At 45.4% G+C, this 27685-nt stretch overlaps 1 protein-coding gene across 9 annotated transcripts in view; it reads right to left on the bottom strand.

The window, feature by feature from the left end:
- Positions 1-27685, bottom strand: part of LOC143893308 (uncharacterized) — a 47168-nt gene that overhangs the window by 13717 nt on the left and 5766 nt on the right. For 8 of the 9 annotated variants that reach the window (XM_077398532.1, XM_077398533.1, XM_077398528.1 and 5 more), the window contains exons 3-8: positions 24483-24644; positions 22060-22588; positions 18183-20846; positions 12278-12842; positions 1427-1670; positions 993-1213 (exon numbers count right to left, since the gene is read on the bottom strand). In XM_077398532.1, the coding sequence (XP_077254658.1) occupies positions 993-1213; positions 1427-1670; positions 12278-12842; positions 18183-20846; positions 22060-22588; positions 24483-24644 (4385 nt within the window). The remainder of the gene's footprint in view (positions 1-992; positions 1214-1426; positions 1671-12277; positions 12843-18182; positions 20847-22059; positions 22589-24482; positions 24645-27685) is intronic. The other variant, XM_077398530.1, reaches the window with a different exon arrangement.

Here is a 27685-nt window from a genome sequence, read left to right on the forward strand (position 1 = left end):
AACATTTATTATAATACCAACCAGGAAAACATTAGCCATCGTTAGATGGCACTTTATTTCGATTTTAAGAGATTATTTCGATAAAAGCAATCTTACAAAATCTTCTAAAAATTATTTGTCAATTCATTCATTGTTTCGAGTGTTTGGAGGATTAAAAAATCATTATCAGGACTATGAGTAGTTAATCGGAATAACTATAAATATCTTTTAATATGTAATTGATAATTATCACTTTTCGGCATTATAATATTTATAAAATAAGTAATTATACACTTTATATAATCTGTTGTAACAGATACAATTTTATGATAGGTTTCTTAAAATTGTTAAACTGATCGAGGAAAAAGCTTTAGAGTACAATAAATCCTTTAAAAACGTATCAACGTGAATTGTTCGTCAGGGAAGAAACCTCGACAGATACGAGATGACAGGAGCTTTCCTGCCAGAATTTCTAATTTTAGAAAGCGGCGACGCGCTTGCGTGCTGCTCGCGGAAATTAAAAATAAATTGCACAAAGAGCAAGATGCAAATCTCGCGGAGGGGTCAGAGAGTGAAATGAGAACGAGTCCCGGGGGTGTCGCGTCGTCTAGTTTTCTTTCAGAATCCATGAATAAATACGAATATATGAGTGCGTAAACGCGTGTAAATAATTCAACATGTAACTGACAGATTTACACAATCGCGCGAGTATTGATTCGTGAACACGCTAGAATTCTAAGGCCTGCTGACGCAAAGAAAGTTGTGACGTTAACGGTGATGTCAATAATTTTCATGGGACATTTTGTGCTTGCTGGGTGGCGCGTTTGCGGCGAAACAGACGAGGAAAAATTGCGTTAAGTGGCGGGTAAACGGATGGGCGATTTTAATTTGCCCTAAAATTAAATCCCACGGTAAAAAATTGCAAAAATCTGATGAGATAAAATGATAAAAATGACAAAAAAAATTCAAGTGACAGTAGGAAGGGATTGTTTTTCTTCTTGCCGCGCACTTACCTTGTTTGCGGCCTGCAGCTGGGGAAGAATACCCTGAGCAAGACGTTCCGCCGGTGTACGCGGGTTGGTCAGTCGCTCCTGAGAACGCCAGCCCAGGTAGGGCTGCCGGTGATTGAAGGACGACCTGGCCGAACTCGCGGGCGAACTGCCGGCGCTGTTCAGCAAGCTGGTGCTCCATCTCGAAAATACGGGGGGCGTGGGACTGGGACTCAAAAGGACACCTGTGACACAGGAGAAAAACGTCCAATGCATAATTAAGCAATTAAACGTTACGTTGCAAAACGTCTGTAATTATTTGTGAATCAAGAATTGGACATTGGGGACCAGAAATTCTCTCCCTTTTCTCAATTTATCAAAAGTTTCAAGTTTAACGTTTATAACTTTTTCTTAATTGATTATATTTCATTGCTGGTTCAAAGATGACTCTATCCCACCTGTGGTCGGCTGTCGATTGGAAGACGACGAGAGGGACGACAGGGAGGTGGTCTTGGAGCCGAGGGCGCGCCATCCTCCATGCTGCGACGCGTCGGAGTGCCTCTTCAGCCGGAAGCCGTCGCGAGCAGCGGGTGAATTCTTGTACCAGTCGGGTACATTGAGCCGCTGCAACGACCGCTGTACCCTAAGCTCATGCTCGCTCGGCACGCGCTCGCCCACTTTCTGCAGCTCATTCTCCGGCGGCTGCAATGACAAAATTCGTGTTCGCATCCTTTAGTTCCCTCTGCGTCCAATTATGGGCGATTATAAGAACTTTTGCGATAAATTGAAAGAAATATTTCTCGCTCGCGTAAGTTCGAGGATCAAGAGATGTGGATAATAATTAAAAAATTACCAACGCAAACGATAGAAAATTCGAATAAAATGGAATTAATAATGGAATTGACAATAATTAATTTTAATCCTTGAACTTAAATGGCTGATTGATCTATTTATTCATCTTACGCAATCTATCTTGTGCGTATCTATATCTGTATTACAAATAAATAACTAATCTAGTTCCTACAAACGTTTCCGTCAAATTGTTCGTCGTAAGAGAGATCGACTTGGACGAAGAGCAGGCGCGAGTGTTTCGGGACACTCGGTGACGTTGTGGCACACAGAGAGCATGTGGTTGTGTCGTGCGAACTATATCGTGCGAGACATCAATCCTGCTCTGCGAAAGTTTCAGGGACAAACCTGCGCGAAGGTCGACGCGACGAGGCCCTCGTCGCAGCTTCTCGTCGCGCTCTCGATCAAAATTCGACACGCCGCGCTATTAACGAACCCGTGAGCCGCTGTCATTGTGTCGCAGTCGCTTCTCGATCTATAATCGACGATGCGAGTCCGTTGAGAAGCGATCGTCGGATCTGGGAACGACACTCCACTACTCCACTCCACTTTATTCACGGACTTCTACTCTCAGAGCATTTTCAGACGACCGAAGGTGTAGTCGCTAAGATTATATATGTACAATACAGGACATATCTAATTCTCATTATTATTCTCTACGCCGGATTATTAGTTTAATTTAATAAAAACAAAACAATTCTATCACAAAGCGTGTCGTATATTTTTAGAAAAAAGTTAACGTTGACGATTTGCAAGTTTTGACAGATATCGGGTTTAGAGGTTTGTCACTGTTAGTTGCTCCGTCATATTTTTTCATTGTCTCAACTTCAATGCTAATCGCGCGACGGCCACATAACGGATGCACGTGACGAACATGCGTGTGATTTCCATGCACGAAGTCTAACGGGATTAAATCGGAAAGCGAATGGCTTCCATGTCTCCTGTCTTCTCCTCGTCATCGAGCGAGGGAGTGGTTCTCGTCCAGTAGCACGCACGTGTGCGTATCGCGCGGCCTAAGAAAAATATTTTTCGAGACATTTTAGATCGTTGAATTTTCTTCCGCGCGTAGGGCGAAACGCCGCTTCATAAATATTTCCTCAACTCAAACTCCATCCCTAACGCTACCTTAAGAAGCGAGGGAAAACTAGGAGCAGTCGTATTCCCGGCGTTGGCGTTCGTGAAGAAATTGAGACTAACTCGCGGAAATGATATAAAATTTCGCTGAGAAGCTCGGGGCGCATTTCTGTCTAAAATTATAAAATAATTAAAATAGGTTTTTGAGGGGGGTAAAATCCAGAAATAAGGTTTTATGTGATTAATGTATGTGCGTTCCTCAAATTTCATCTGCCGGTAACTGATCTGCATTAAGACGGCAAAATAATCGATTATAAATGACGTCCAGTTATTTTCGATGGTAAAAAAAAATTGAGAGCACGAGACTCTCGGTTGGTTTCCCAATCCCGTGCAGACGCGAAACGGACGGCGGGTGATGCAGGATTCGGAGTATCAGGCCAAGGCCTGAATTGTGCGCGAGCGGGATACGAGCGATCCGTGTGCGGAAATGTGAGGGGCGTTTACATAATACGGACGGGAAGAGCAGGCGGCAAGAAGCGTTCGCCTCACAGAATCGATTTCACGAGTCGCGAAATTTTTCTTATATCCATATAAGTCAAAGTCGCGCCGCAAATGGAACTCGCGCGATTCGCGAGATAGCGAACCTTCTGACTTTTCCATGACGTATCGGAATCCTTCGGAAATCTTATTAAAACCTGTAACTACAAATCTCGCATATCTTATGCTTCCGATAAAATTATGATACGAAGATTGACGCAGTCAGATGGTGGAGTCTGGAAATCGAGCCGGATCGTAACGGAACGTAACGAAAAGAGATTAAAATAGAGCGAGCTTGATGGAGGTGGAATCAAAATGACATTAAGATTCTCTATACCCCGATTAAAAGAAACGTCCAAGGTTCGGTATCGCGTTACGAACGGACGCGTTGCGTAACGGGCGTCTCGGGTGTCGAGACACGGAGAGAGAGATGCAATAATGTTAATTTCAATTACAGGCCGTCGTCTTTTCCGTCATCGTGTCATCCCTGTCAATTGGCGTGAATTAGGGGAAAGCCACGTCAAAGACGGCGTAGCGCATCTGCCATTAAGGCGGCCAAAGACCCCGCGCCTCTCTCTCGCTGCAAGTGCATGTGCATCGCGCCGGGGCGATGCATCCTGTTCCCGCAGCATCCGCGAGTGCAACCAGCGTCGCCTACGATATTCCGATAATATCCAAGAGAATCTATCGCTCTTCAGAGAATCCTTCAAACGCAACAATTTTTGATCCACGCGTGTAAAAAATATTCTTAACGTGGTAAAGTTAAAATGTGTGTTAATTAAATTATTTTTTAATATTAAAAATAATCTCATAACACGTTAAGATATTGACTATCTTTTCACTTGAATTTCAAACTAAAAATCAATTGTATATACGAACTAGTAGACCAACAATTCTTCCGGTTTTATGTGAGTTTTTAAAACTACCGCTCTTTATTTATGTATACCTTAGCTACTTAGCCATTCGCGATACTTGTATGTTGACGGTCGCGTGAACTATTCGTTTAAAATTATTGTACATACACGCATGAATTATAGAACGATATAATGTCGTGGATATAACCCTAATAGTCACGTAGCTCCGATCCTATAGTCACAAGAAAAGAGGGAAACCTGTGCCGAGGCTCGCCGCCTTTTACCTTTCATTGTTAACCGCCATCGATTGCAATTGTTTTCGAAGGCTGGCCTTAATAATGCACCTACACAAATACGGCGGAAGTTGCAGAACTTTTCCTCGGCCGTTCGAAACTTTGGAATCGCGAACGGCGGAATCGCCTTGTGTCTAAATAATTCCCGTCGTCTTATCGTAGAAATGTTGGTTGAAAGTGTATTACGATAGCGAACTACGTCGAGAAAATGACGGAGCATGGCCAAATAGTGGGGCTCTATCGGGGCAATTCGTGTACAAAAGAGTATTATTCGTACTTTAAGTGGACAAAGTGAACATTAGATTAATTAAGTAACGTTTCATTCTAAGAAACAACAAACTAAGAAATCCATTTTCCCTTCTCTTGATTTTTCTATCATTGAATTGTTTTCTATATTTTTGTTTTACTTCACGTTATTTTACAGTTTTATACAGTTTTATTTTGAGAAGCTACGTTATAATTAAAACGTAATAAACACAATTTATTTTTCAATTGATATTTGTTGGAGCCGCTAATGCCAAAAATATCGCCTAGGCAAAGCCACGCATCGCGGTTCGCACATGCGGCACGCATATGCCTGCCACGTATAAATATACGAGTGCTCATAAATGCGTGCGAACGGACCCTCCGTGCAAAGTCGCGCTTCGCGGGGAACGGAAAGTCGTAATTTCATTATGCGAAAGGAATAATCAGAAATCCGCTAGCCACGTGCAACGTTTTGTTTTGTAACATTCTAGCCGGAGGTTCTCGCGTTCATTGACGCGGATCTTGTTCGACATGACCCTTTTACCTCGCGATTAATCAGAGAAAATGTTAAACCTTTATTCATGTATCAAGTCGTTTCTTGGAAAAAAAAAAGGATAGTTACCCAGTTTCTACGACGTGAAACGAGAAATCTCGCGAAACATTTATTTCCTCTGTGAAGAAACTGTTCTCGCCGGTCTCTAGACTTTGTAAAGTTGAAATAAAGCTTGCAATTCTTACGTGGCTTTAAGACGCTTTGTGTCACACGACCATTAGCCCCTCGGTGTTTACGACACTGCACGTACCACGTAGCACAGCCTGTATCGTAGATACACGTGGGCACGAAGAGCGCCCACACGTCGTGGATTCTCGCTCGGCCTTCGACTCTCTTGCCCGCGCCGCGGGTATTAACGTTTCACGCGACTGCCTCTTTCTTTCACCGCCCAGAACCTAAACGATCCAACGCAATCGACGCCGCAACTTTACGGAATCGCCGATAATCGGTCCCGGAGAGAAACAACGCTGCCGAAAAACTCTTGTCGAGAAAGTTATTTACCTGTGATCGTTATTGCGTTTGAAAATTATGATTATTTTTTACGAAAGTCTGAATATATTATTATTATCGCCGATTCTGTCTTGTAGCTATTTTTGTCCTAATTAATATAAGAAGTATTCATTTAGAAAAGTGTCTGCTCATTTTACATCGAATTTTTTACTTCAATCGGATAGGCCGTTGAAACTCGATATCGAAATAATCCACTTTCAAGCTGTCACGAGGATTAAAGCGCCACCCTTCTGGAGTTGCTGCCCCTATTATATACCAAGATCTTTCAACCGAAATAGGGTGCTAAAGTAGGTCAAATACAAGGGCGACGCAAGGGTAGCTAACAAAGGGTCAACTTCTGGAGAGTCCTCGATAACACAATACCGCTCTTCATCTTTCACTTAAGCAAAAAGTTACCAGAAAGTGCGAACTCTTGAAAAATGCAATCTGTAATAAAGGCTGCGCGAATATGTGTGTGAGAATTTGTATTTGAAAAATATTTCTTATCAGACAGCGCGAGCTCTTCAATAACGCACTAACTTTTGTATCGACAGGTTCTGTAAGCACGCGTATCTTTGATTATATCCCACGGGTTTCTCCATTTAAACATACTTCTATTATCGGACGTTTCTTTTCATACGTTTAAAATTACCTCGCGTTCTAAAGTTATTCCACAGCCGCTTACATAATGCAACCGATATGCGTCCGGTTGACGGAATGTCGACTCCTTTCCCGATCTCGACATGCCAACCGCGATACGAGCGTGTGGAATATACGGGCCAGTGGCATATGCAGGTGCAGTGTGTGAGTGAGTGAGAGAGAGAGAGAGAGACTTCGAATCGATTTGCGAGAGCCTACACGCGGCACAATTTCGTGTCCCGACGAGACCAGACGGGACGAAACGAAACGTGATGAACAGGCGCTGGCACGGTTTCGCGACGTGAAAATGAACCGGAAATGCTGGCCCGAGGCGTAACAAGCTGTCGTGGACTCCCTGAGTGCAATGGAGGCGTAAGAGATTCTCTGCAATGGGAAGCTGTCCGAGAGTTCGAAATATTATTACGCCGAGAAATAAAAAAATCTCAGTTAAACCGTACATCGCGAACGCTTATTTCTCGTTTCCTCCATCTCTCTTAATGACGATGTTAAATACATCAGCTTCGCGTATTGTTGATTTCTGACGGTTCTAACAGGCCAGGCGTGACCCTCGATCGGCGGCGGCATATATTCATTGAATGCAAACAGACGATTCCGCGTGATTCATTGACTTTACCGTGACCCCCTTAATCCCTTCCTTATTCCAAGACAATAGGCTCGATCGCGTCTCGCGCGATAAACGGATTTTGGAAATGAATTTTAATCGGGCGCGTTATACAAATCCGCGATAAAATCTCCCGAATGGAAGTAACGTAAGTTTCTAGCCCGCGCTGGAATCACTCAAATTTATCGTGACTTTCCCGGTTTCGTGACCGAACGTTGAACGATGGAATTTAATGGCGCTAGATAGACGTGCAAATTGCGCGGAATATGCGAACAATTCCGCTAACAGGGATATCCGCGCAAACGCGCGACATTCATTACGTCGCGGAACGACGTGGCTTTTGAAATTATTACGGGGGACAATCAAGTTATCAAACACGGATGAGAGGTAATGCGTTTAAACAGTTCGACAATTTTCCAGGGGGTAGGAGGGCGATCTTCCCCGCATGGTGCGGTGCGTGATTAAAATTTGATTTCATTTTCGCGTGGCAATAAATGGACAATTTTGTGCGACGGCGCGGTCCGACAATCGGACGATAAATGTTAATCGAGAATTTACATGTTTGCTTAACGCATACAAATGTCACGGCCACGAAAAAGAACCTAACGTCATCCGCAGAATCGCGCGGGGATAATTTCAAGACATTAATTTCAAAATGTCACTCTTCTCAGATGCGCCAAATCTAATTCTGTAAATAAATATTTAATAATTGAATATTATGACTAATTCGCTAAGAAAATCGGTCGAAAAATTTTCCAAAAATTTCTAAATTCGTATTAATACAAGCTATTTATAATGATAATTCTAATTATAATTCATTCGCCGAAAGGAAAAAAAATCCATTGGAATCTTTCCAATAAATTCACGGGTCGTCGTATAAAGAGAGAATTTGTAAAAAATAAATCAATCTCCTCTTTTTTAGTTCCTCAACAAAGACTCGGTTAAATGGTCTAGCGAGATACCAGCTGGGATAGAGGAGCGACTTCGTTCCGCGGGCTGCGGGGTCAACGTGGCACAGATTCGCGTGCTATAGGCGTCGTGGTGTTGAATTCCGCCAGGCGGAGTGCACGAAGCGGAATGAGAGAGAGATCGGTTCATGCGCTCGTATGTGGAAGCGCGCGTATCGCGAGACGAAGCGTAACGCGCGTATACAAAGAAGCGCGTGCACACGCACGCGGCGGGACGAGCCGCTGCCGTTGGTGTTGGGTGTCGATCAATACGCTATGCTGGTGGAAGCGAGATGAGAGGAGGAAGCTGAAGGGCACGGGAGGATGAAGGAAAGAGGGAGGAGGCATTGTTAAAGCCGTGGATACACTGGACCGATATTTGCACAATGCGCAGTCCGGGAAGTCGCGTGGCCGTGTTCGGGATTTCCTCGCTGATCCACCTTGCCCTCCAAATCGTCATAAAAATTAGCAGTGCGTATGTTACATCTGGCGCAAGGTTTTTCATATAGAGGAAGAAAATGACCCTCTCTCTATGTATATTTTTTTCGTATAAATGTTTCTGAGATAGTCGAAAATGAATTGCAACGTAATAAAAATAATAGGTTTGATATAAAAATCATTTTTGAATCTTATGTTATCTCTTAACCCACATGTTTTGCTGTATGCACAGCAGTTTGAAAAAAATGTTCTCTAAAATTGTTGGGTAAAGATTGAAATCATTCTTTCTGGAAAAGTATTATTATCCAGTAACCGGACAATTTGACGGAAGTACGGCATTCCAGCCTCTTTTACGTCAGGTCTTCATTGCTCATTTTCCAGCAATAGGTACCGCAACGATGCACTAACATGATATTTTTATCCGAACAGTTTATCGATTATCTCGCAACAAAACGCGAGGGTTCCTCAAGTGGTCAATATCGTGTATCGCACGGTGTGAACTTGTAACGTTTCTAGAAATGTCTTCTCCACGCGTTTGACCCCGTCGAATTAGCGACTTCGATCGTCCTCGCGGCCCCATCCTGCACCGTCGGCGTCGACAGTCTTTAAAGATATATTCGCGGGGATCAAAGCGCTTCTGCGTCGCGCTCCGCTTCTTCTCCTTCCTCAGGATGATCCTCTTTGAGACGACATTTTGCAGAGTCTTCCCGACTCCGGAAGAATGCGCATAAAGGTTATCGACCTGTCGCAAGATTTTACCCTCCTCTCCTTTTCTCCCGTTACCCGCCGAATTCCTTCTCCCGAAGGGGCTCCTCTTCGTCGTTTCCCGTTACGTAATAAGTAAAGGCATCACAAGAGGGAACGAGAAGAGAAGAAGACGCAGAAAGAAAATGAAACAAAAGAATGACGATGGTCGTACAGAACGAAATAGAAGAGAATAGGCGAAAGGAGGGAGGAGAGAAAGCCCCTCTTATATAGAATGTCGAAGAAGAGGCTCCACCGGAGCGGTTTCGCAAACGAACATCTCAAGGATATCTCGCGCACGAGTTATGCTGATTAAAAAACGGAAACCGTGCACGCGCGCGGTTGTATAATTTTCCGGTTCTTCGAGAAGCGCGGCGAGAAACTGCTCGACAAAAGAGGTCGCATTAGAAATTTTCTGTACGCCACGAGCACGATTTTTATACCACGTTGCCGTTAGATTGCCGTTAGATCCGCGGAAATCACCCAGGACACATAATTTCGCCATAACTCTTTCCCACGCTCTTCTTTCCGGAGGTTTTCGTGCTTCATATGTTCAACAGGAACTCACGATCGCGCTCGCGGTCCACATTCGCGGTTTTCTTTGACGAGTGCAGATAGACCTACGTAGAATAAGCTGTTGAAATCATAATAGCGCCTGGTAGCTTGGCTGTAGGCGCGTGTAGCGGACCGCCTTAACCGCCCAACGTTTAATCGAGCCGATCGAAACGTGTGCACGCGTGAAAAGGAAGGGCGTGAACCAAAGCACCAGGGTCAACGGTCTTCGCTACGCGTATGTCCGTTCAAGGGGCTCGAATGGAACCGATGATCGACGCGGCTCCCACGATGCGCGATGCCGATCGTCGAGCCGACGACCGTCGTCCCGTGAAGCGTAACCTCGTGACCGTCGACCCCTTATTAAAGTCACCCTCCTGTTATGACTAGGTCACGTGTCAAGACGTTTCGAAAATCCAAAGTCAGCTCTGCGATCCGGTCACAGGTAGCTAATGACGTTAAACGAAGTTTTGAACAGATTGACCAAGTATAGCGTGACGTTAAAGTTTGTCCATCGCGTGACTGGCGACAAAAACGGAAAGCCGATTCTCCGAATCGAGTCGGCTCGGTCGCGAGATCAGGAGGAGATTGGTAATAATTATATCAACGTGTGCGCGCGGTGAGATCGATGTCTTTATCTTTCGCGTACGTGTAACAGAGCCGCCATCGCGAGAAACGCACACCGGGGAGAAAGCAGGACAAACGGAGAAAAGAGACTCCGTCCGACAAGAGTTATGACGGTTGTTCATGATAGCTCGTGGCATTGTGAAAACACACTGTGTCAACGTCTGAGAACCGTGTTATCCAGAGACATCTAAAAATTCATACGAGTTTCTTTACGATCGTGCGCCAAAGTATCTCAAGAATCGACGTTTCTCCACCTATAAAAATACGTCGCTCAAACGATTGAGAAAGATTTGGCCGACGTTACAGAAATTGTGTATTATATTTCGACCTGCCTATAAAAGATCCTGAAGCTTTGTCAATCATGTAAGTGGATCACCAAGAACTGCCTTCTCCCTCTCGATAAATAAATAGATTCTGAAGGGTTTATAAAAAATGATACGTCGATTTTGATAACTGAGGAAACTCTGTGGCATTTCTACGACGAAATCGCTCCTCCGGCGAAGCCCGGAGGCAGTCCACGTGAAACTACGCCAATGCGGAAGAAAGACTCTGCGACACTCATCGCACCTTGTCGCGGAAGGAGCCTCTATCGATCCTCGCTGCGATATACCTAGGCGACAAGCCGAGAGAGGAAGTAGAATCGAAGGTGTATCGGCGGAGATTCGTTGCTCGCTAAAAGGAGCTCATCCGGCGAGACCTAATTTAACCAGCTTGTCGATACGGGACACCCTTGCGGTCGGCGGTGTTCTATCGACGGCGAGATTAGAGCGGCGGTTTCCAGAATCGCGGTAAAAGCACTCACTTGGGATGGATGTGCCTCGAGATGTAAACGAGGACTGACAGACGAGGCGCATTCGAAGACAGATTGGTGCAATCTCGAAACGTATGATCATACTTGTGTGCGCTTGTTAACTCAAAGCACTCAAAGATCACTTTTTTTTCATCAAAGAAAACTTGAAATCCGATTTAAATATTCCTTTAGAGATTAAAGACCTTTTTTCTCTTATTTAGTTTTTAGGGAAAAGTCTTAGTCCGGGGTTTATCACGCCACGCGATATAAACGTATTAAATATATGCGCGCAACAAATATTCTTATATTAGATAAGTCGGGTAGACCCATATTGAATGACGATGTAATCCGCCTTGCGACACAGCGTTAATTAAACGAATGCTAATTTCTGACACGACGACAGTGCGAAGAGCACGTAGCTTGGGTTGATTAACGTATCGATCAAAACCGTGTTAATTAACGGCAGATGGTCCACGTCTCCATCGGAACATTCCCAATTAATCTTCCCGTGATGCGGAGTATCCGTAAATGTTTTCGATTAATTTCGCTCCAAACGACTCTTCGACGCGTCTTCATAAGGCACAAGCTCATTAATCTATCGCCTCAATCATCACCAACTGTCATCGGACTAAGGAAGACTATTTGATGATCGTTCGTAATTTCGCAACGTTGTCGCCAAGACGTGACGGAACTTAGGAAAATGCGACTTCTTCTTCTATCTATGCTGGAACGTCCCCTTTCCCAATATCACGCGCGACCGATTTCGCAACGCAAGCATGACTCGATTTATCACGGAACAGAGGGTTCCGCTCGTCGGGGTCTCATATAGGTGCATTCCGTCCAACTTCCCAGCCCCGCTGGCGATCGATCTCGCAACGAAACCAGGACGCGACTCCTCGTCGACGACCACCGAGACCGACCTGGAATTCTCGCGATTTCGCGCGCGGTTCTTCTCGGCTGGTCCACGTCGCATCGTTCGTCGCATGACGATACCAGACGATACCGAACGATAAACCCTACGTTATAAAGGTTACGCCAGCAGCGGGACCACTCACCTTAACGAAATGCAGATTCTCCTTGTCGAGGAGGAACTCCATGGACTTGTGGGGCCGCTGGTGGATGGCGGACGTTGCGGCGGACGCGACGTCGTCGCGGGGGCTCCTGTGCGTAGCGCCGACGGGCGACTGGGGTACGTGGAGGGCGTGCTCGGGCCGCGGCCGCGGCGCCGCCGCCGAGGTGTGGTTGAGGTCGAGCAGGCTGCGGGTCTTCTTACCACCGGCGCCGGCGGCGGCAGCGGCGGCGGCGGCGGCAGCGGCGGTGGCAGCGGCGGCAGCGGAGACAGCGGTCGGACCAGCGGTGTACGTCGTGCCGTTGTAGCTCGTGCTGATCACCGCCTCGTCGAGGTCGGTCTCCAGTAGGCCGACCGGGCGCTCCTGGGCGGCCTGCATCGCGCGGGCCTTCGCCATCTCGATCGCCGCCGGGTTACCAAGGTCCGTGGCGGCGCGTCGGCGCGACGCCGACGCCGACGCCGACGCTCGCGTCGACATGCCCAGAGCGGCGACGCGTGGCGGTTGCGGTGGCAGGGGCGGCTTGCTGGACACTGGTGCCCTCCCGTTGCTGCTGCAACAATGAACAGATAGACACTCTTCGAGATAGTCGACTTGATCGGTGGTTGAGGAGGTAAAGGGAAGCTTTGGCGATAACGCGGGTAGTTTGACTTAATACGAACTGCCGATCGGAAATTTCGCCGCGCCACGACCAGGACATCGCGAACCTAGGAAGAAGCTGAAGAGCGGAAGAACGGAAGAGCTTGGTACATGATGGGCGAACGAAACCAGCCAGCGAACACGACTGGTCTTGCACAACGTCGCGCGTCACACCGATGTTACGCGGGATAATTGGATATCGGTGGATTACATCAGTTTTGTAAGAGTAACCTTGATACGTGCATTTTGGTGGGGAAGCTCGTGAACTGATGTTATACGTGTTGCAATTTTATGATGACTAACTCATAATGAAAATCTATAAATCTCAGCGGAGTAACGCATTTCGCATTTCTCACCCCAACTCTCGAATTCCACGCGTGACACAAGAGAATAAAAAGATCCCTTTTTTATTCATGACTTTTCGCGTACTTTACCGCGGCTCTCATGGAGGATAATTGCTCCATTAAACTGACGCATTATCCGACCACGTTAAAAGCAAGTCATGCTGCACGAGGCTCATAGCATCACAGTTCAGATTAGTGGTGCCGAACGGAGCGTTTTTGTTCCGTGAACACGACGCTTTTGTGACACGATAATTGGAAATTGGCGCTCAAGCATATTTTACGCTGTCGCAACATCATCGGCTTTCGATAGCGGACAGTTGGTGGCTGAGTGATGTGACCTCTTTTTTTTTGTCATCCTCCTGACCGAAATCGGGGATATTAACCCCTCGCCTTCGGTATCCCGCTTAATCTAATTGTTGCTCCGACGAGGCTGATATATCATAATTATCTGATTGAAACATCATGAAAGGTTGATACATCGTAGAAAGGTAATCGCAGTAAATTTGCCAACAAGTATATATCCTTAACTTTGTGTTATTAAAATATCAATTTTAAGCACGTTACGTGGTTGACCGTCGACCACTACTTTTGAAACATTAATCATGAATTAAAGATCATTGTGATTACAACAACTTTTACACGCGATAAATTACATTCGACTTTCGCTTTTCCACTTCCGATTTATGAAGTCAGGATTCGCGAGAGACAGTGGTCGCTTTATTGAGTCTGCTACGGCGGACATGCGGCGTACCGATAAAAGCACGACTATATATCTCGGCGAAGGGAAGACAGTCATTAATGAGACACTTTCTATCCGCCATCCGCCGTGAGTACAGCCTCCTAGATAAGAAGCTGGATACAGCGAGCTACTATTCCGAGCTCCTCGAGATCTCGTTATATTACGAACGAGGCTGCGATCTGTTGTGAAGCTGTCAGGCGGCTGTAATCTGTTACAGCCGATGATCTTTGACCGCGAGTTTTACGCGATTACAGAATAATCAGCACCAAACTCGTTTTAGTATGCCCGTTTAGAAGTTATGATTCGATTATGAGTTTGATTAACGAGTTGTTGCGAATTAAGTTCGCCTGGAGTACATTATAAAGGATCTACGCGCAATGTGCAAAGAGTGCCTCAAATCCATCGTATCTTTCCTATCCGAAGTGTGACACTTGAGAATTGAGTTACACCATCGAGCCTCATTAATAATAAGAGTTATAATCTTCAGGAGAGCCGAGATGACTCGCAAAGCGAAACGCAAACGAACTTACGATATACGGAAGCCTCATTCACACGTGATCCAGCGACGCGTTGCAACGCAGTCGTCGGTTTTATTATCGCCGCATAGCGTGAGATCACGTTTATAATCATGTTTATAACGCGGTCCACAACGATGGGGAATCATCGGTTTCTAAAATTAGTACACGACCGATCGTAAAAACAGTGACGGATTTCTGGGCTCCGGGAACGAGCTGAGAACTCGTGCCCCTCCTCCCCCTCCCCCCCCGGACGATATACTTTCCCGATTTCGGCAGATGTCGACGCTTAGCCTGATATCGAAGCCGCAGTAACGATGTCTAACATACGGGACAAGTAGACAAAATAAAAGAGTTAGTAACATTCCACGCGAACAGCAGGCAATGACGCTCGAAAAAGAAAATTATACACAAGACGTCGTGCTTTTATCGACATTAATTGGTACTAATAAGATTTGGTATTTCTCGAAAGTTATATTATAAAATAAATTGCAATGAGGCGTCCACCGTCGGGTTTAGCGGAGGTTTAATCCGCGCGAGACGCGGCCTTGCGATACGACGTAATAACCCGTCCCGACGACGACGGAACGCAGCTGGAAGCCGCGCGGGAATGAGCGCGGAATGAGCGCGGGAGCGAGCTTAATTGCGCCGTCGTTAAAGAGTCAGCTAAATGGTAGTGTTTGTTGGGTTTTCAAGGCGGCGGAATAAAGGGGAGAGGGCAAATATAGGCGGGCACGGAAAAAAAACCCCGGGATAAAGATAAGAGGCGGAACTGGAGAACACTGCTGGTCCTTTTACGCGACGACGAGAAGAAGGGAGCCAAAAGTCCGAGGAGGGGACAGAAACCATGCGATATTAAAAGTCCCGAACGTGACGTTGAACCCGTCTCCGTGTACGCGACTTCCGGACTCTCTCGAACCGGAATGGAATGAGATTAATATAAGTTGATTCTCTGACCGGCACCACACCTACACACGTGTGCAAGGTACGTGTATATTTAACTGTGGCATGAGACGAGCGAGCGAGTCTCGAGTTTGCGTCGCAACTATAAGTCGAGATATTTAGGGATAGCAAAATATTTTTGTCATTCTCGTTCAATATTTTGAAAAAGACTAGAAAATAAAAGAAAAAGATAATTAAAAAACTAAAATAAATTATCAATTTCAATCATACTCCGTTCTTTTCAATTAAAATCATAAAAAAAGATTTGAAAGTTGAACAAAGAATAATTAAATAGCGACATAACTCCTGTCGGTTTAATTGCGCGACATATGATAAATTACGAATAAAAAAGTAGTTACATAAGTTAATACCGAGCAGCCGGATGCTGGAAAATTATGAATTTTCTAAAGAAAAATTCGCCGACTGGACGTTGCGCTATATTTTGCATACTTTTGCATAACTAACTCCAATTATATATATCCTCGCATCCTCGCCAGAGAAGCTCGACTCGCAGACTCCAGCTCCGCTTGCGAAAGCTCGAATGGCGGCGCGGCATCCTAAATTACATCCCGCAGCTTACGACGATGATTCATCGCTCCTAAACGCGAGCGAACGGGCGTGGGATACCGGCCGCATTCTGTTTAACATCTCGTCAAACAAACCGAGAAACGCAGCCGCCGAAAATCTCCGGCGTAGCGTAAATGAGGTATAATCGTTCGTCGAAGTGTATTACAAGAGCGAAGAAATAAAATTCGAAATAGAAGTCCGTTGTGTGTGCAAGCTCATGAAAAAAAGATGTCATAAATCGAAGATGGTTACACAACCTTTAAATAAATTTTAAATAAACATTAACAAATTAATATTAACGACTTGCAACACTTGATGAATTTCACCGTTGACAGGATGATTATAAATCGATAGATCTTAATTTATGAGTTTATTATAATAATCATCAATTACGAAGCGGAAGCTACTGACAAAAAATACGCGAAAGGAATTTTCGAGAATTAATCTTAACTTAAACAAATAATTTTTAGAAATATTCTACACAATCTAATTATAGAACGCATAACGTTCGCGTTTTGCGTGCAAATCAGAAGTCAATTGAACGTGCCGGCGAAAAGACAGCGAAGCTGTTTCGCGTGTGGAAAATATTAGAAGCCGCTCTCCTCTTTCTTCTCGATGAAACTTTTTCGGCGCATCACGAATCGAAACGAAAGACGCTGCTTCGGCGAAATCTAACGCGATAAAACAAATGTTTGTTAAAGCCGAAGGAGGGCAGAGGGATCAGATACGAAGTTCCCAGAAGAGCGATCTTGATTGGTGGCGAACACGCGTATAGGCCAATAAAAGTACTCGCGGCTACGCTGGAGAGAAGAAATTACGAGTGATTCTTATCGATTGAAATTATGGTTACCATCCATAAAGAGATCTCTTGGCTGTTTAAAAATTATTGAACTATTTTAATTTTATGATTTCCTCGTTTTCTGTATATATAAAAAAATGCGAGCAATGCGTGAAGCTAAAGGGAGACGCGCCGAGACGCGGAAGAAATATGAAATAAAGGCGGCTGTTGGCATCAGGGCGACGGGAAAGAGGGGTCGTGTTATAAAATGCAATTAGGTCGCATTACGCGAGAATGACGTGGCGAGACGCGGGGTGAGAGTGAAATTTAATTAAGAGAACCGAACTGGTTTCCGTCGCCCGCGCCGCACTGCTGCTGGGCGCGGAACCGAGCCAGCGCGCTGATTACGGTAAGACAACACAGAAATGATGCGGGAATCGTCGGTGTCGTCGGGTAGCGAGCTCTTGTACGAGAGAATGAAATTACATCGATTGGTGAAGTGCGAGCCACTGAAAGCGTGTCTGAAGTCTGAGAGCGGAATTAGACTCGCGGACTCGACCGAATGAGCATACATACAGTCCTAGGGAGAGGAGGAAACGAACGTGTCGACGAGCGATTGCGACAGATGGAATTAAACAAAACTGTGAATGAAGCGGTTTGCTAACGCTAGCGTGGGACGGCGGTGGAAGCGACGGCATCAAATAAAATTACATCGAGATATATAAAAGAGATTATTTCGAATACTCAATCAAAGTAATTTTCTCGACAAATAAGTTAAGTTGCAAAACCGTGGAAAAAAAGAAAAGATAGTATCGGCGCTATCCGGAGATAGTTCAACGTGAGGCTAATACACATGATCGATAGCGAGACACGTGACTAACAATAAGTTTTCGACGTAAATACTGAACTTCGAGATTGATGTACGGTGTACATTCAAAAACTTTAATTACGGATTATTATATCGCGTACATGACGAACGATCGTTTTATATCGTTATTATATCACATAAAAATGCATCATTGCAAATAAAACGATGACAAAACCTCGATAACACGTAAGTTATTCAAGATCTCTCTACATATTTATATACTGCGCAACCAACTTGTTGCTTTCGAATATCCTAGCTCGAGACACGACCAAGTAGCGGTAGTATTTCGCGTCAAGAATATATATTTATCATTATCTCATTTATTTTGAAAAATAGAATGAGCATAACAGCAATTTGATGAGACACTGCAGCTTTCAGCAATTTTTTTCAGAAATTAATGTATGCCGTTGTAACCTAACAACATTCCTTTTTCAATGTAAGATAAACAAATATCTAACGGAACGCCTCCACAAGCATATACCAGTTGATTTTACGACTTACCTGACACTGGAGGCGCTTCTCTGAATGTCCACATTGTTCCTCCTGGCGGCCTCCTCGAGAGTAACGACCTCCTGCTGGCGTCTCCTCTCTTCCTCGGGCGGGTGCAACGGTATGATGATATAGTCCGGCTCCTTCTTCTTGGCCGTGGCCAGCTGTTGCTCCTCCTGCGTTCTCGTCGTCGGCTCGACGGCCTTCTTGTGCGCCTCCGAGCGCGGCACTTTCGTCCTACCGCTGAACCTCAGCCTGGAGAACCTCTGCAGAAAGCCGCCCAGACCGCCCTTCTTTCTCTCTTCGCTTTTCATAGCGGCGGAGGACGAGGACGACGGTAGGGAGGTTGAAGAGACCGCGTAGGTCCTCGCGGGCTCCCTCTTCGGGGCAACAAACGACGACGATCGTTTCGCGTTCGCGACGCTCGCGTCCGGGTTGTTGATGCTCGGCGCGCGTTGCTGCTCGTCGCCCTGACGTTTGTCGCGATCACCACCGCGATGATTCGTATCAACTGCCGCCACGACCACCGCGGGCTTCCCACTACTACGTTCACCGAGTGAACCCGTACCGCCGGGTGGGGACTCGGAGCCAACACCGCGGACACTGTGTCCCTCCTCCTCTACCTCCTTCTTTTCCACTGCCTCCATCCTGTCCCTCTTCTCTTCCTCCTTCTCCTCTTCCTTCTTCGTCACCGCTTGCTTCTCGATCACGACCCTCCACAGACACTCGCCGGCGCCTCGATCGTTCGAGCCAGGACTACGAGAATGATCTTCGTGGTCCCGATCCGACGACGCGTTCTCCGAGTTCATTTTCCGTTCTTGAACCCCGCTCTCGTCCGCCTCAGGAGACTTCCGAGGAAGCTGCGCCGCGCGTTCCGGATAAAACTCGCCGATAAATGTCTTCTTCGCGTCTCCAGTCTCTTCTTCGCTTCGTTTGATGAGTGATTCCTCGTCGACGTAGGAGGATACCGTCGAGGAATTTTCAAGGACACTTTTCAATGGGGTTGACTTCTCCGATTCGATATTCTCGCGTAAAACGACCCTATTTTCCAAGCAGGATGCTCCTATGGGTTTGGTTTCCAAGCAGGGATAATCTACCTCGTCGTCTAGCAACCGTGGGTTCAGCGTGCTAGCATCGCCACAGGCTGAAAATGGATCCGAGTTTTTTTTTATCTGACCGAAGAACGAGTCGTTCTGCGGTTCCTTCGGCTTGGAGTCTTCGCTGACGTTCGTGTCAGAGCCCATTTGGCGCATTACGTCGGCGACATTTAGCTTCGAGGAGCGTCCGGATGCAGCTTCCTCTAATTCGTCGCACGCGTCTATTCGCTGGAACGCCGCTCTTGAGCTCTGCAACGCCTTGATGTAGTCGCACTGCTGCGCCAATTCGTAGCTGGCGTTGTTCAGCACCCGTTTCTTCCCGGGGGAGCTAGCACCATCGCGTTCTTCATCGTTATCTTTCAATTTCTTCTGAAAATTTTTCTCGTCCACCTCGAGTTGCTGCGCCAGCTCGTAACTGGCGTTGTTCTTCACTTTTCGACTCTTCACTCGACCGGACGCAGTTCGTTGAATCGTCTCCATCGCCAAAATGGCGGCGTTCGCCACTCCGGAGGCGGCCGCTTCCTCCACCTCGCGCTTAAATTGCTTGATGGCTTCGTCGAGATCGTTCTCCGTCACCATCGCGATGTCCAATACACAGTTGGAGCGATCTTGAGTCTTCACCGTCGACGTAGTTTTCGTTTGTTTGTTGCGCGTCTCGCAACGATCGCTCGCGCGTTCGACCTTCGTTCGTTCTTCGTTTTCCTTCTCGCGTTCCTTCATGTCGCCGTCCATGAGCGCGCCCTGGGCCGGTTGCGTCCTGACCGAGCTGGTCAAGACAACCTTCGTTCCCACTTGCGTTTCGTCGTTTTCTTTTAAAATCGTATCTTCTTCTGGCGAGCTCTTCAGAGTCGCGGCCTCGTCGCCGGGCGCGGTCTCCGCCATTTCGTGACCGTTCATCTCGTCGTCGCACGTAGCGGCGACGCCGCAGAGATTCAAATCCACCGGCACGCTGGCCACTCGCGTGTAATTCTCGAAGAGGGAAGATGTCGACACGTAAGAGGTCGTCCTCGAGGTGCGAAGACGAGACGGCGAGGTGCAGCGTGCTGACTCCTCGACACCGTCAAGCAGACTGGGCGCGCTCTGCGACTTGTCCGTGAATCTAAAATTAAAGTGCTCCTCGTCGCTCCACCCTTGGTGTTGTTGTTGGCGGCGGTGGTGGTGGTGATGGTAATCGTGTTGATCGTACTGCTGCTGTTGGTACTGCTGCTGCTGCTGCTGCTGCTGCTGCTGCTGCGGATGCTGGTGATGATGATGATGGTGGTGGTGATGATGATGCTCCGCACCGCTACCGGCTATATTTAACCTAGCCGTCTTCTGGCCGGACTTGAGCTCCAAAAGCGCGTCCCTCTTCGTCTCCACGCCGATCTCCCGCAAGTCGATCGTGTTCCGATAGTCCAAGGACGTCGCGTACTTGCCGGACTCGCCGAACAGCAGCCGATCCTCGAAACCGGTCGTCAACCGGGAATCCGCGTCCGTTCGGCTTCGTTCGTACTCTTCGAAATCGTACTCGTCATCCTCCTCTTCTTCGTCGTCGTCATCGTCGTCGTCTTCATATTCCTCGTCCTCGTGCCAGAAATCTCTGTTTCGTGTAAACGGACATGATCGAAATATTGGAGAATAATCTATCTTTCGTTCAGTACAAATGACGAGATATCGGGATTCAGTATAAATATTAAAATTTATATTTGAAATTTTACGCTTGTAATGTGAGTCCCTATATTAAAATCGAGCTGCATTCTTGAGGAATGCGTGAATGCAAAACACTGCGCACTCAAGAACCAAACGGCGGTGATCTGGCGATTCGGTAACGCGCTTATGTGTTTTAAACGTTTATAATATCGGCAGTAAAGTCAAGGTGGTCTTCCTCAGGGTCGCGATCGCATTTAACTTGGCCGTAAAATGATCGTCACGCGGAGGGGATTTCGGCGTACGAGTGCCAAGAAAATTAAGAAGCGCTCAATACTCAGCACGAACGGGTGTTGAACGCACAAACGCACGTACATACATTGTTTAATTCTTTCTTGTCAAATTGAAGCGGAGAAATCAACCATGTTTTCTGATTATTTGAAATATAAAAAACTGATTAATTTTTGACGGATATGCAATCTTTTCAATAATTAACTCGTCGAGAAAAATATATTAACTATATTAGTTATAAATTTATTTTTAATATCTTGTTTAAAGAGTTAAAAATTTAAATTCTATTTTATGATGGATTCAAAGAAAAAAACTTGGAGAGATAATATAAAATTGATACAAAACAAATATTTTGCCGATAAAGGAATATAAAAATGTTTGTCTTACGAATGCCCGCGATACGCAGAAATACACTTACCGCCAGTCCTCGCAAACTAATTCGGGAAACAATCCATGATTACAATAGTCATGTATCTCTATTCTAGCAGCGCGTGTAAAAATAGCCGGGCGTGTTAAACGACGCGTGTGCACGTATGCCAAGAATAACAAACAAAAACCTTGGTATAGCGTCTGTCATCGGAATTGCGGGTGGACTAACTGCGTTACGTTTAGAATGATTGTACGCGCGAACACAGGGAAAATTCCTCGAATAACGTAAGGAATAATGTATCGAAACTTCAATAAGAAACATGTACCGTCCTGTTATCAATTGTACTCTCGTTGAACCTATTGAAAATTATAGGAATAACTTTTTACCGCGATAAACCGCAATATATTTTTTAAGATTCAAATAGAGATTTTCCAACGTGCAAGATTCTTTATTTGTTAGTCATCCTAAAGAGTCCAGGTTTAACATAAAGAACATTGTAATTTACCTTGGACGCTGGTTGTTTTTCCTAATATTAGACAGATCAGCACCCCTCTTCAGGTACAAAGGCGCGAAACCGTTCGACATGGACGCCTGGCCGAAACCCTCGTCCTTCTGGCACGTGTCCAGGCTTTCGAAGCTGCGGTAGGGCCTGATCCTCGGGAAATGGTCCGCCAGGGTGCTGGCGAAACCGTTCGGTAGCAGCCTATCGTAGTCCTGCTCCAAGCTATCGGGCGAGTCATTCTCCGGATGGGAGGCGTTCGACCGATTGGAATACTCCAGGGAGTCGAAACTATAGCTGGAAGGTGACAGGGTCGCGCAGGTCCTCTCCAAGGATTCAAACTGCAGCAGCGAGCTCGATCTGGAGGAGGCGGTGGACCTGGAGGACCTCGGCGACGCCGGGTACTCGTCGTAGGCCGTTACTTGCTGATGATGATGATGGTGGTGGTGATGATGATCGGCGCCATGGTCGCGACGGCGTCGCTTCTTCGGCACCACCGAGTTGCATTCGCTGCCGCTGCCGTCCAGCCGCTCGTCTTCCGAGAACAAGACGACGCGATGAGGATGACGACGCTGACGATAGCGGGAGGCACGCGAGGACTCGAGAGAGTAAAAGCGAGACGGGCAAGCGAGCGCGCACGGCCTAAACCTACTTTACTCGCGGAATCCAGATCTCGCGTGTCGCTTTTAATTCCGCGAATCTCGTTAGGATAGCTAGAGGTGGAATCCGATGCTTGACGACCCACTTCGTAAAATCGAGTCACGGAAGTGATCCAATCTAATGGTCGCCACTTTCGCCCCATACACTCACACACGCATATACACGCACACGTCCGTCAGGAAGTCACGGTTCATTCAACCGGAAGCAGTGCTTACGGCATTACGCCCTGGTCACCATCGGTTGTCAACCAGGTCGTAATTGTCGCGTGCAAAACGTAATCGAACCGCATCGATTATCGTCAATTCAAGTGTTACGTTCATGTGCGATTACGTCGTCTTGATTGTACACGAGGAGCATCGCTACTTACAATTTCGCGTTAAATCTTGCCGAAATGCAGAATTTCATCACCTATTATGTAAACCATTTTCAGTTAAAATAATAAATATTTGAATTACTTAGATTTTTACGCTTTTTGTAGTTATTATTTTATATTCTTTATATTATTTCACATCAGAGTTTTATATAAAGTGATTTTTATTATACATTAATTTATTAATAAATGTCTATATATGTGCGTATTTAATTGTAATATCTATATTTAAAATTTTTAAATTACGTTTTTGATAAGAGCCATGTAATCAAACGATCTTTTGAAGCATATACGAGTATTCGTTAACAGTTTGACCTTTATAACTCCTCGATTAAGGAATACATAAGTTAGATACATATCCCACATACACTTCGATCGAGCGTGATACGTTCCTCGACAAACAGTTATTCTGGAAGGAATATTGCATTGGCAGCAAAAGGTCGTGCGCGTGCTGGGAAATAATTCCGCTGGTTATATTTGTCGTTTCATCGAATTCCAACAGTCTACATCTTAGGAAGGTTAGAAAAGCTAAAAAAATATATGGACAGACCTTCGTTTCTTTTTAAACTGTTAAGCTGTAATTCGACATCGAGAATTTATTTGTCCATTTTCTGCATTGATTTCAAGTGGACTTCATGTAAACGTTCTTAAACACGACATATCCGTTGTAGTAAGAGAAATATACACGCAGCGCCCCTACGCACTGCAACCATGTAGCTGTGCGTGTTACAACGGCTGCGTGTTCAAAGGCGCGCATTCAAGAGCACGTGGGTGGGAACTATTGACTTACAATCCATAGATCGTTTGTTTAAACTAGCTTAAGATAAATTACGCTAATAATAACTCCAAGTTAGAAAATCTCAAGATAACGTCAATTTCATGCAGCAAAAGAATGATGGGAAAATTTTCGAATGTAATATAATCTGTATAAGACTCGTCATATTTTTGGTTCTAAAAATTCATTTTATAGCCTTTTCGCTGCACAGATTCCCGCTTTTGCCAGTAATACATATTAAATTACGATTCGCGTTGCTTGGTGCAATTCAGACTTTTCGAAAAAGCATGGCGTAAGGATAAAAACTAGATATTATACTCGAGTGTGATCGATCTCCCCGATTTTGATGGCGTAAGCGCGAGTAATCGTGCGCCGAATAATCGCATGTCCGACGTAATTCCCGGTTCGTTAATGAGCTGGAAGATTAGGCTGCCGGGAGGAAAGAGAAAGTAGAACGACCGCGCGCGTAAACAATGTCTAACTCCCGCGATCTTCGCCCCGGGCGACGAACGGGATTTCACAAGATCGTCCTCGACGTGCACAACTTTTCCGTGTAACATGCGATCAAATGATATCGCAACTGTATTACCGATGTGTATCTCTGTTAATAATTGAAATTCTTACCTGCTGATCTCTGCTTCGTTTTGATATGGATGACGCTCTCGGTCTCCGAATCGGACCCCAGCCAATATGTCGTTCCGCTGCGATCGGAGTCGCTCTGGAGATCGTCGGATGTCTCCTCCAGAATCGTTTCCAGAAAATCAATTTGTTGCACTAGCACCGTATCTGTAAAATAAGGCGTTGCTGTCACATTAGCATAAGCACTAATTAATATAAATTAATATTTGCGTCACGTTCAATAAAAAAGTTTAATAAAAAAGAAAGATTGAAGAGTTTGATGTAATAAAAAAATTAATTTGTGAATAATCTGTGTTTCTATTTATAGTATCTAATAAAATTTACTGTATCATGTTTGATAAGTATATAGTTTTTACTTAATTGAAATTAATTATATATATTTGTATCTCCTTACATGTACTTTAGCAATTACATTGCGCGGATTATATAGGTTTATGGTTTGTTTCACGCGCTATACGTATTTTCTGCAGGCATGTTGTTGTTTCACGTCGATCGAATTCAACGAAGCGTAAAAATGTAAACTCGTAATTTGTGCCTCGTCACTTCTCCGCCGTCAAAAGTGTGACAGCTGCTTGCCCGCAGAAGTGCAAGCGAAATTCTTAACGAGAGGTCGTGACTCATTCGTTATCGACGAGTGCAACCATTATGTTGGAAGATAACGTAACTGGAAGGTCGTCTACCTCTCTTATGCTTTCGCCGTCGATCAAAGCCGGTTCGAGACATTTCGGGACTGTATAGTGTATACATGCACGTTTCGGAAAACTACTTATCATCATTTCTTCCAGCACGCGGGGTCGATTTTTTCTTAGAATTCCATTATATCGCACTCCTTGAAGCTTTCTTAATAAATAGTTACTAATCTAATATGATTAAATTTAATTAATGAAATGTTACTAAAAATATTTAGAAACATTAATGAATATTATTGGAAATAATTAAATTAAATTCCTACTTTATCTCCAGAGTGAAACGTGTTTTGTCTAACGATAGCAAGGTAGAAAATACATCCTACGACAAACAGTAAGGCGAGTTCAATGAGTTAAGAATCGTTGATCAGCCACCTTCGAAAAGCGACGTACGTATTATATCGAATGTAGAAACGTAAAGTGTCTATACGTTCCTGCCTTCTTCGTCATCGTGCGATGAATGATGGCGTGAACAGTTAGACGTTGCTGGGAACGGGACATTGCATAGTCGCACGGCGTATAGCGATAGAATACATTCGGTGCGCTCCTATAGCCGCGAGCGATCGCTCGCTCTCTCGTGGAAAAGTCAAATCGCTATCTCACCCTTTCATCTTACTGAAATAGTATTGCGTAACGTTACGCGTACGCGGTTGTAACATTTGCATCGTGCCTCCTGACGCTCGCGTCACGCGATTCCGCAATTAAAAGAGGAACGACGTACCCCTATCCGAATACGCACGCATATTTCCGCTCCGTTTTATCCGGCCGATTTCTGGAAACGAGACGCGATGAAGCGCACGATTTGCCGAGTGTGCTCGCCCATCGCGAAAGAACAAGGCGATCGTTGCGAAGCGAATAGGCGAGGGCCGAGGTCGAGACTTTCCCGCGAGGTCGTATTGTAATTTTCCACAAGTGGGCGGCGATAACGCTATCGAAATAAACTTTGCACATCTGCATCGGGCACGTTTGAATGCGGATCTGGCGAACTGACAGAGTCGACGTGAGAAATGATGAATGGCGTGAAAAGAGTTGGAGTACGTACGAGAAAACCTCCTCGAAACCTGTTGTCACGGGTCAAACCGGGTGTCTCTTTTTATATCTGTGCTTCATTACACTTAATTATGGTATCGTTACGTTTTTGCACGCGAACAGTCTCGATGAAAAATATAAATGACCGAGAGACACTTGAAAGAGATCAATAGAAAACATTAATCATCGTAGTTTGCGGTTAAAGAAGACATACAGCTTGATTGCAGCGCGCTCTGAATCGACCAATTAATCCCAATAATTATAAAGCCGGTTGTGCGAGTGACGCAACGAAGCGTCCGCGCGCCGCGCGTGTATGGATGCACCTGATTTCCGCCACACCCTGGACCGTCGGAACAGACACGGTCGACAAAGTCGTTGAGCAATTTGGAAAAACAATTTTATTTGTTCTATCGGATAGAATTAGTTGAATTTAGAGAAAGACGACGCGTCCACGTGAAAAGTTCGTGAAGTTCGGTTATCGGTATGGCGCGCGCGCGCGCGCTTGCTGTCTTCTTCCATCGCGTTAGATACGGAATTAAGATCACGCGTACGCGATACGTCATTAAATGGAAGTGTTTTTAACCACGAGGCCGGACCTCGTAGCGATTGCGAGAACGGGTCGTCAACAGGCCGCTGAAACGCAATTTGTCTTGCACGAGTGCGGAGGCACGCACCAGTATGCAACATCGTGGCGGAGCCACCTGTTGCAGTCGCCTGCCTGTTGCCGTTCCATGACTAACGGACGAGAATAAACCGCCGTATAGCTTACATAAAAATAATCAGCCGGAGACTAGCGTCTTTCTAGAGGCCTTCTAGCGGATACAGCGATATCTGTGATGCATAAACCCGAATGGGAAGATCTCTCCAGCTTATTTCCAACTCGGTACCAACGTACGGTTCAGGGTTTTCTGAATTCTTTCTTGGTCGAGAGCCAGAATAACGTATACAGCTAACGAAAGAAAAACTATGAGCTAACTTGAAACATTAAATTATATCAAAATTGATAATACGATGCATTCTCTGCGTAACAGAGTGCTCGTTTTATTACGAACAATATTTTATGGTACACACTAATTTCAAGCGTTATTTACTTTCTATCTTACAATTAGAGATATATAAGACTTTCTTTATTCCAAACCGGTCTCTCGAAGCGAATGATAAACTAACCAGAGCGGATAACTTTTCTCTCGCGCAGTTATACTCGACTCGCTCACTCTCCATTTCTTACCGATCGTGTGATTCGTTAGTTCGCCTCGCTTCCTAATCGATCCACGTTAATTCACGTGACAAGAAAGTTAAGCTACTTTTTCCCACGGCGTATCGATCGGCCATTGTTATTGTTGTCCGATCTAATTATAGAACACTCCAATTATAGAGCACATTCGAATCGATCACTCAAAATTCTCAGAGCCCTTAAGGTAAATGTATCAATACTGTACCAATGCCTGGACACATAATATATACCTATGTCTG

Source organism: Temnothorax americanus, unplaced genomic scaffold (assembly GCF_048541705.1).
Source record: "Temnothorax americanus isolate GAGA-0224 unplaced genomic scaffold, ASM4854170v1 Scaffold12, whole genome shotgun sequence".
Classification (NCBI taxonomy): domain Eukaryota; kingdom Metazoa; phylum Arthropoda; class Insecta; order Hymenoptera; family Formicidae; genus Temnothorax; species Temnothorax americanus.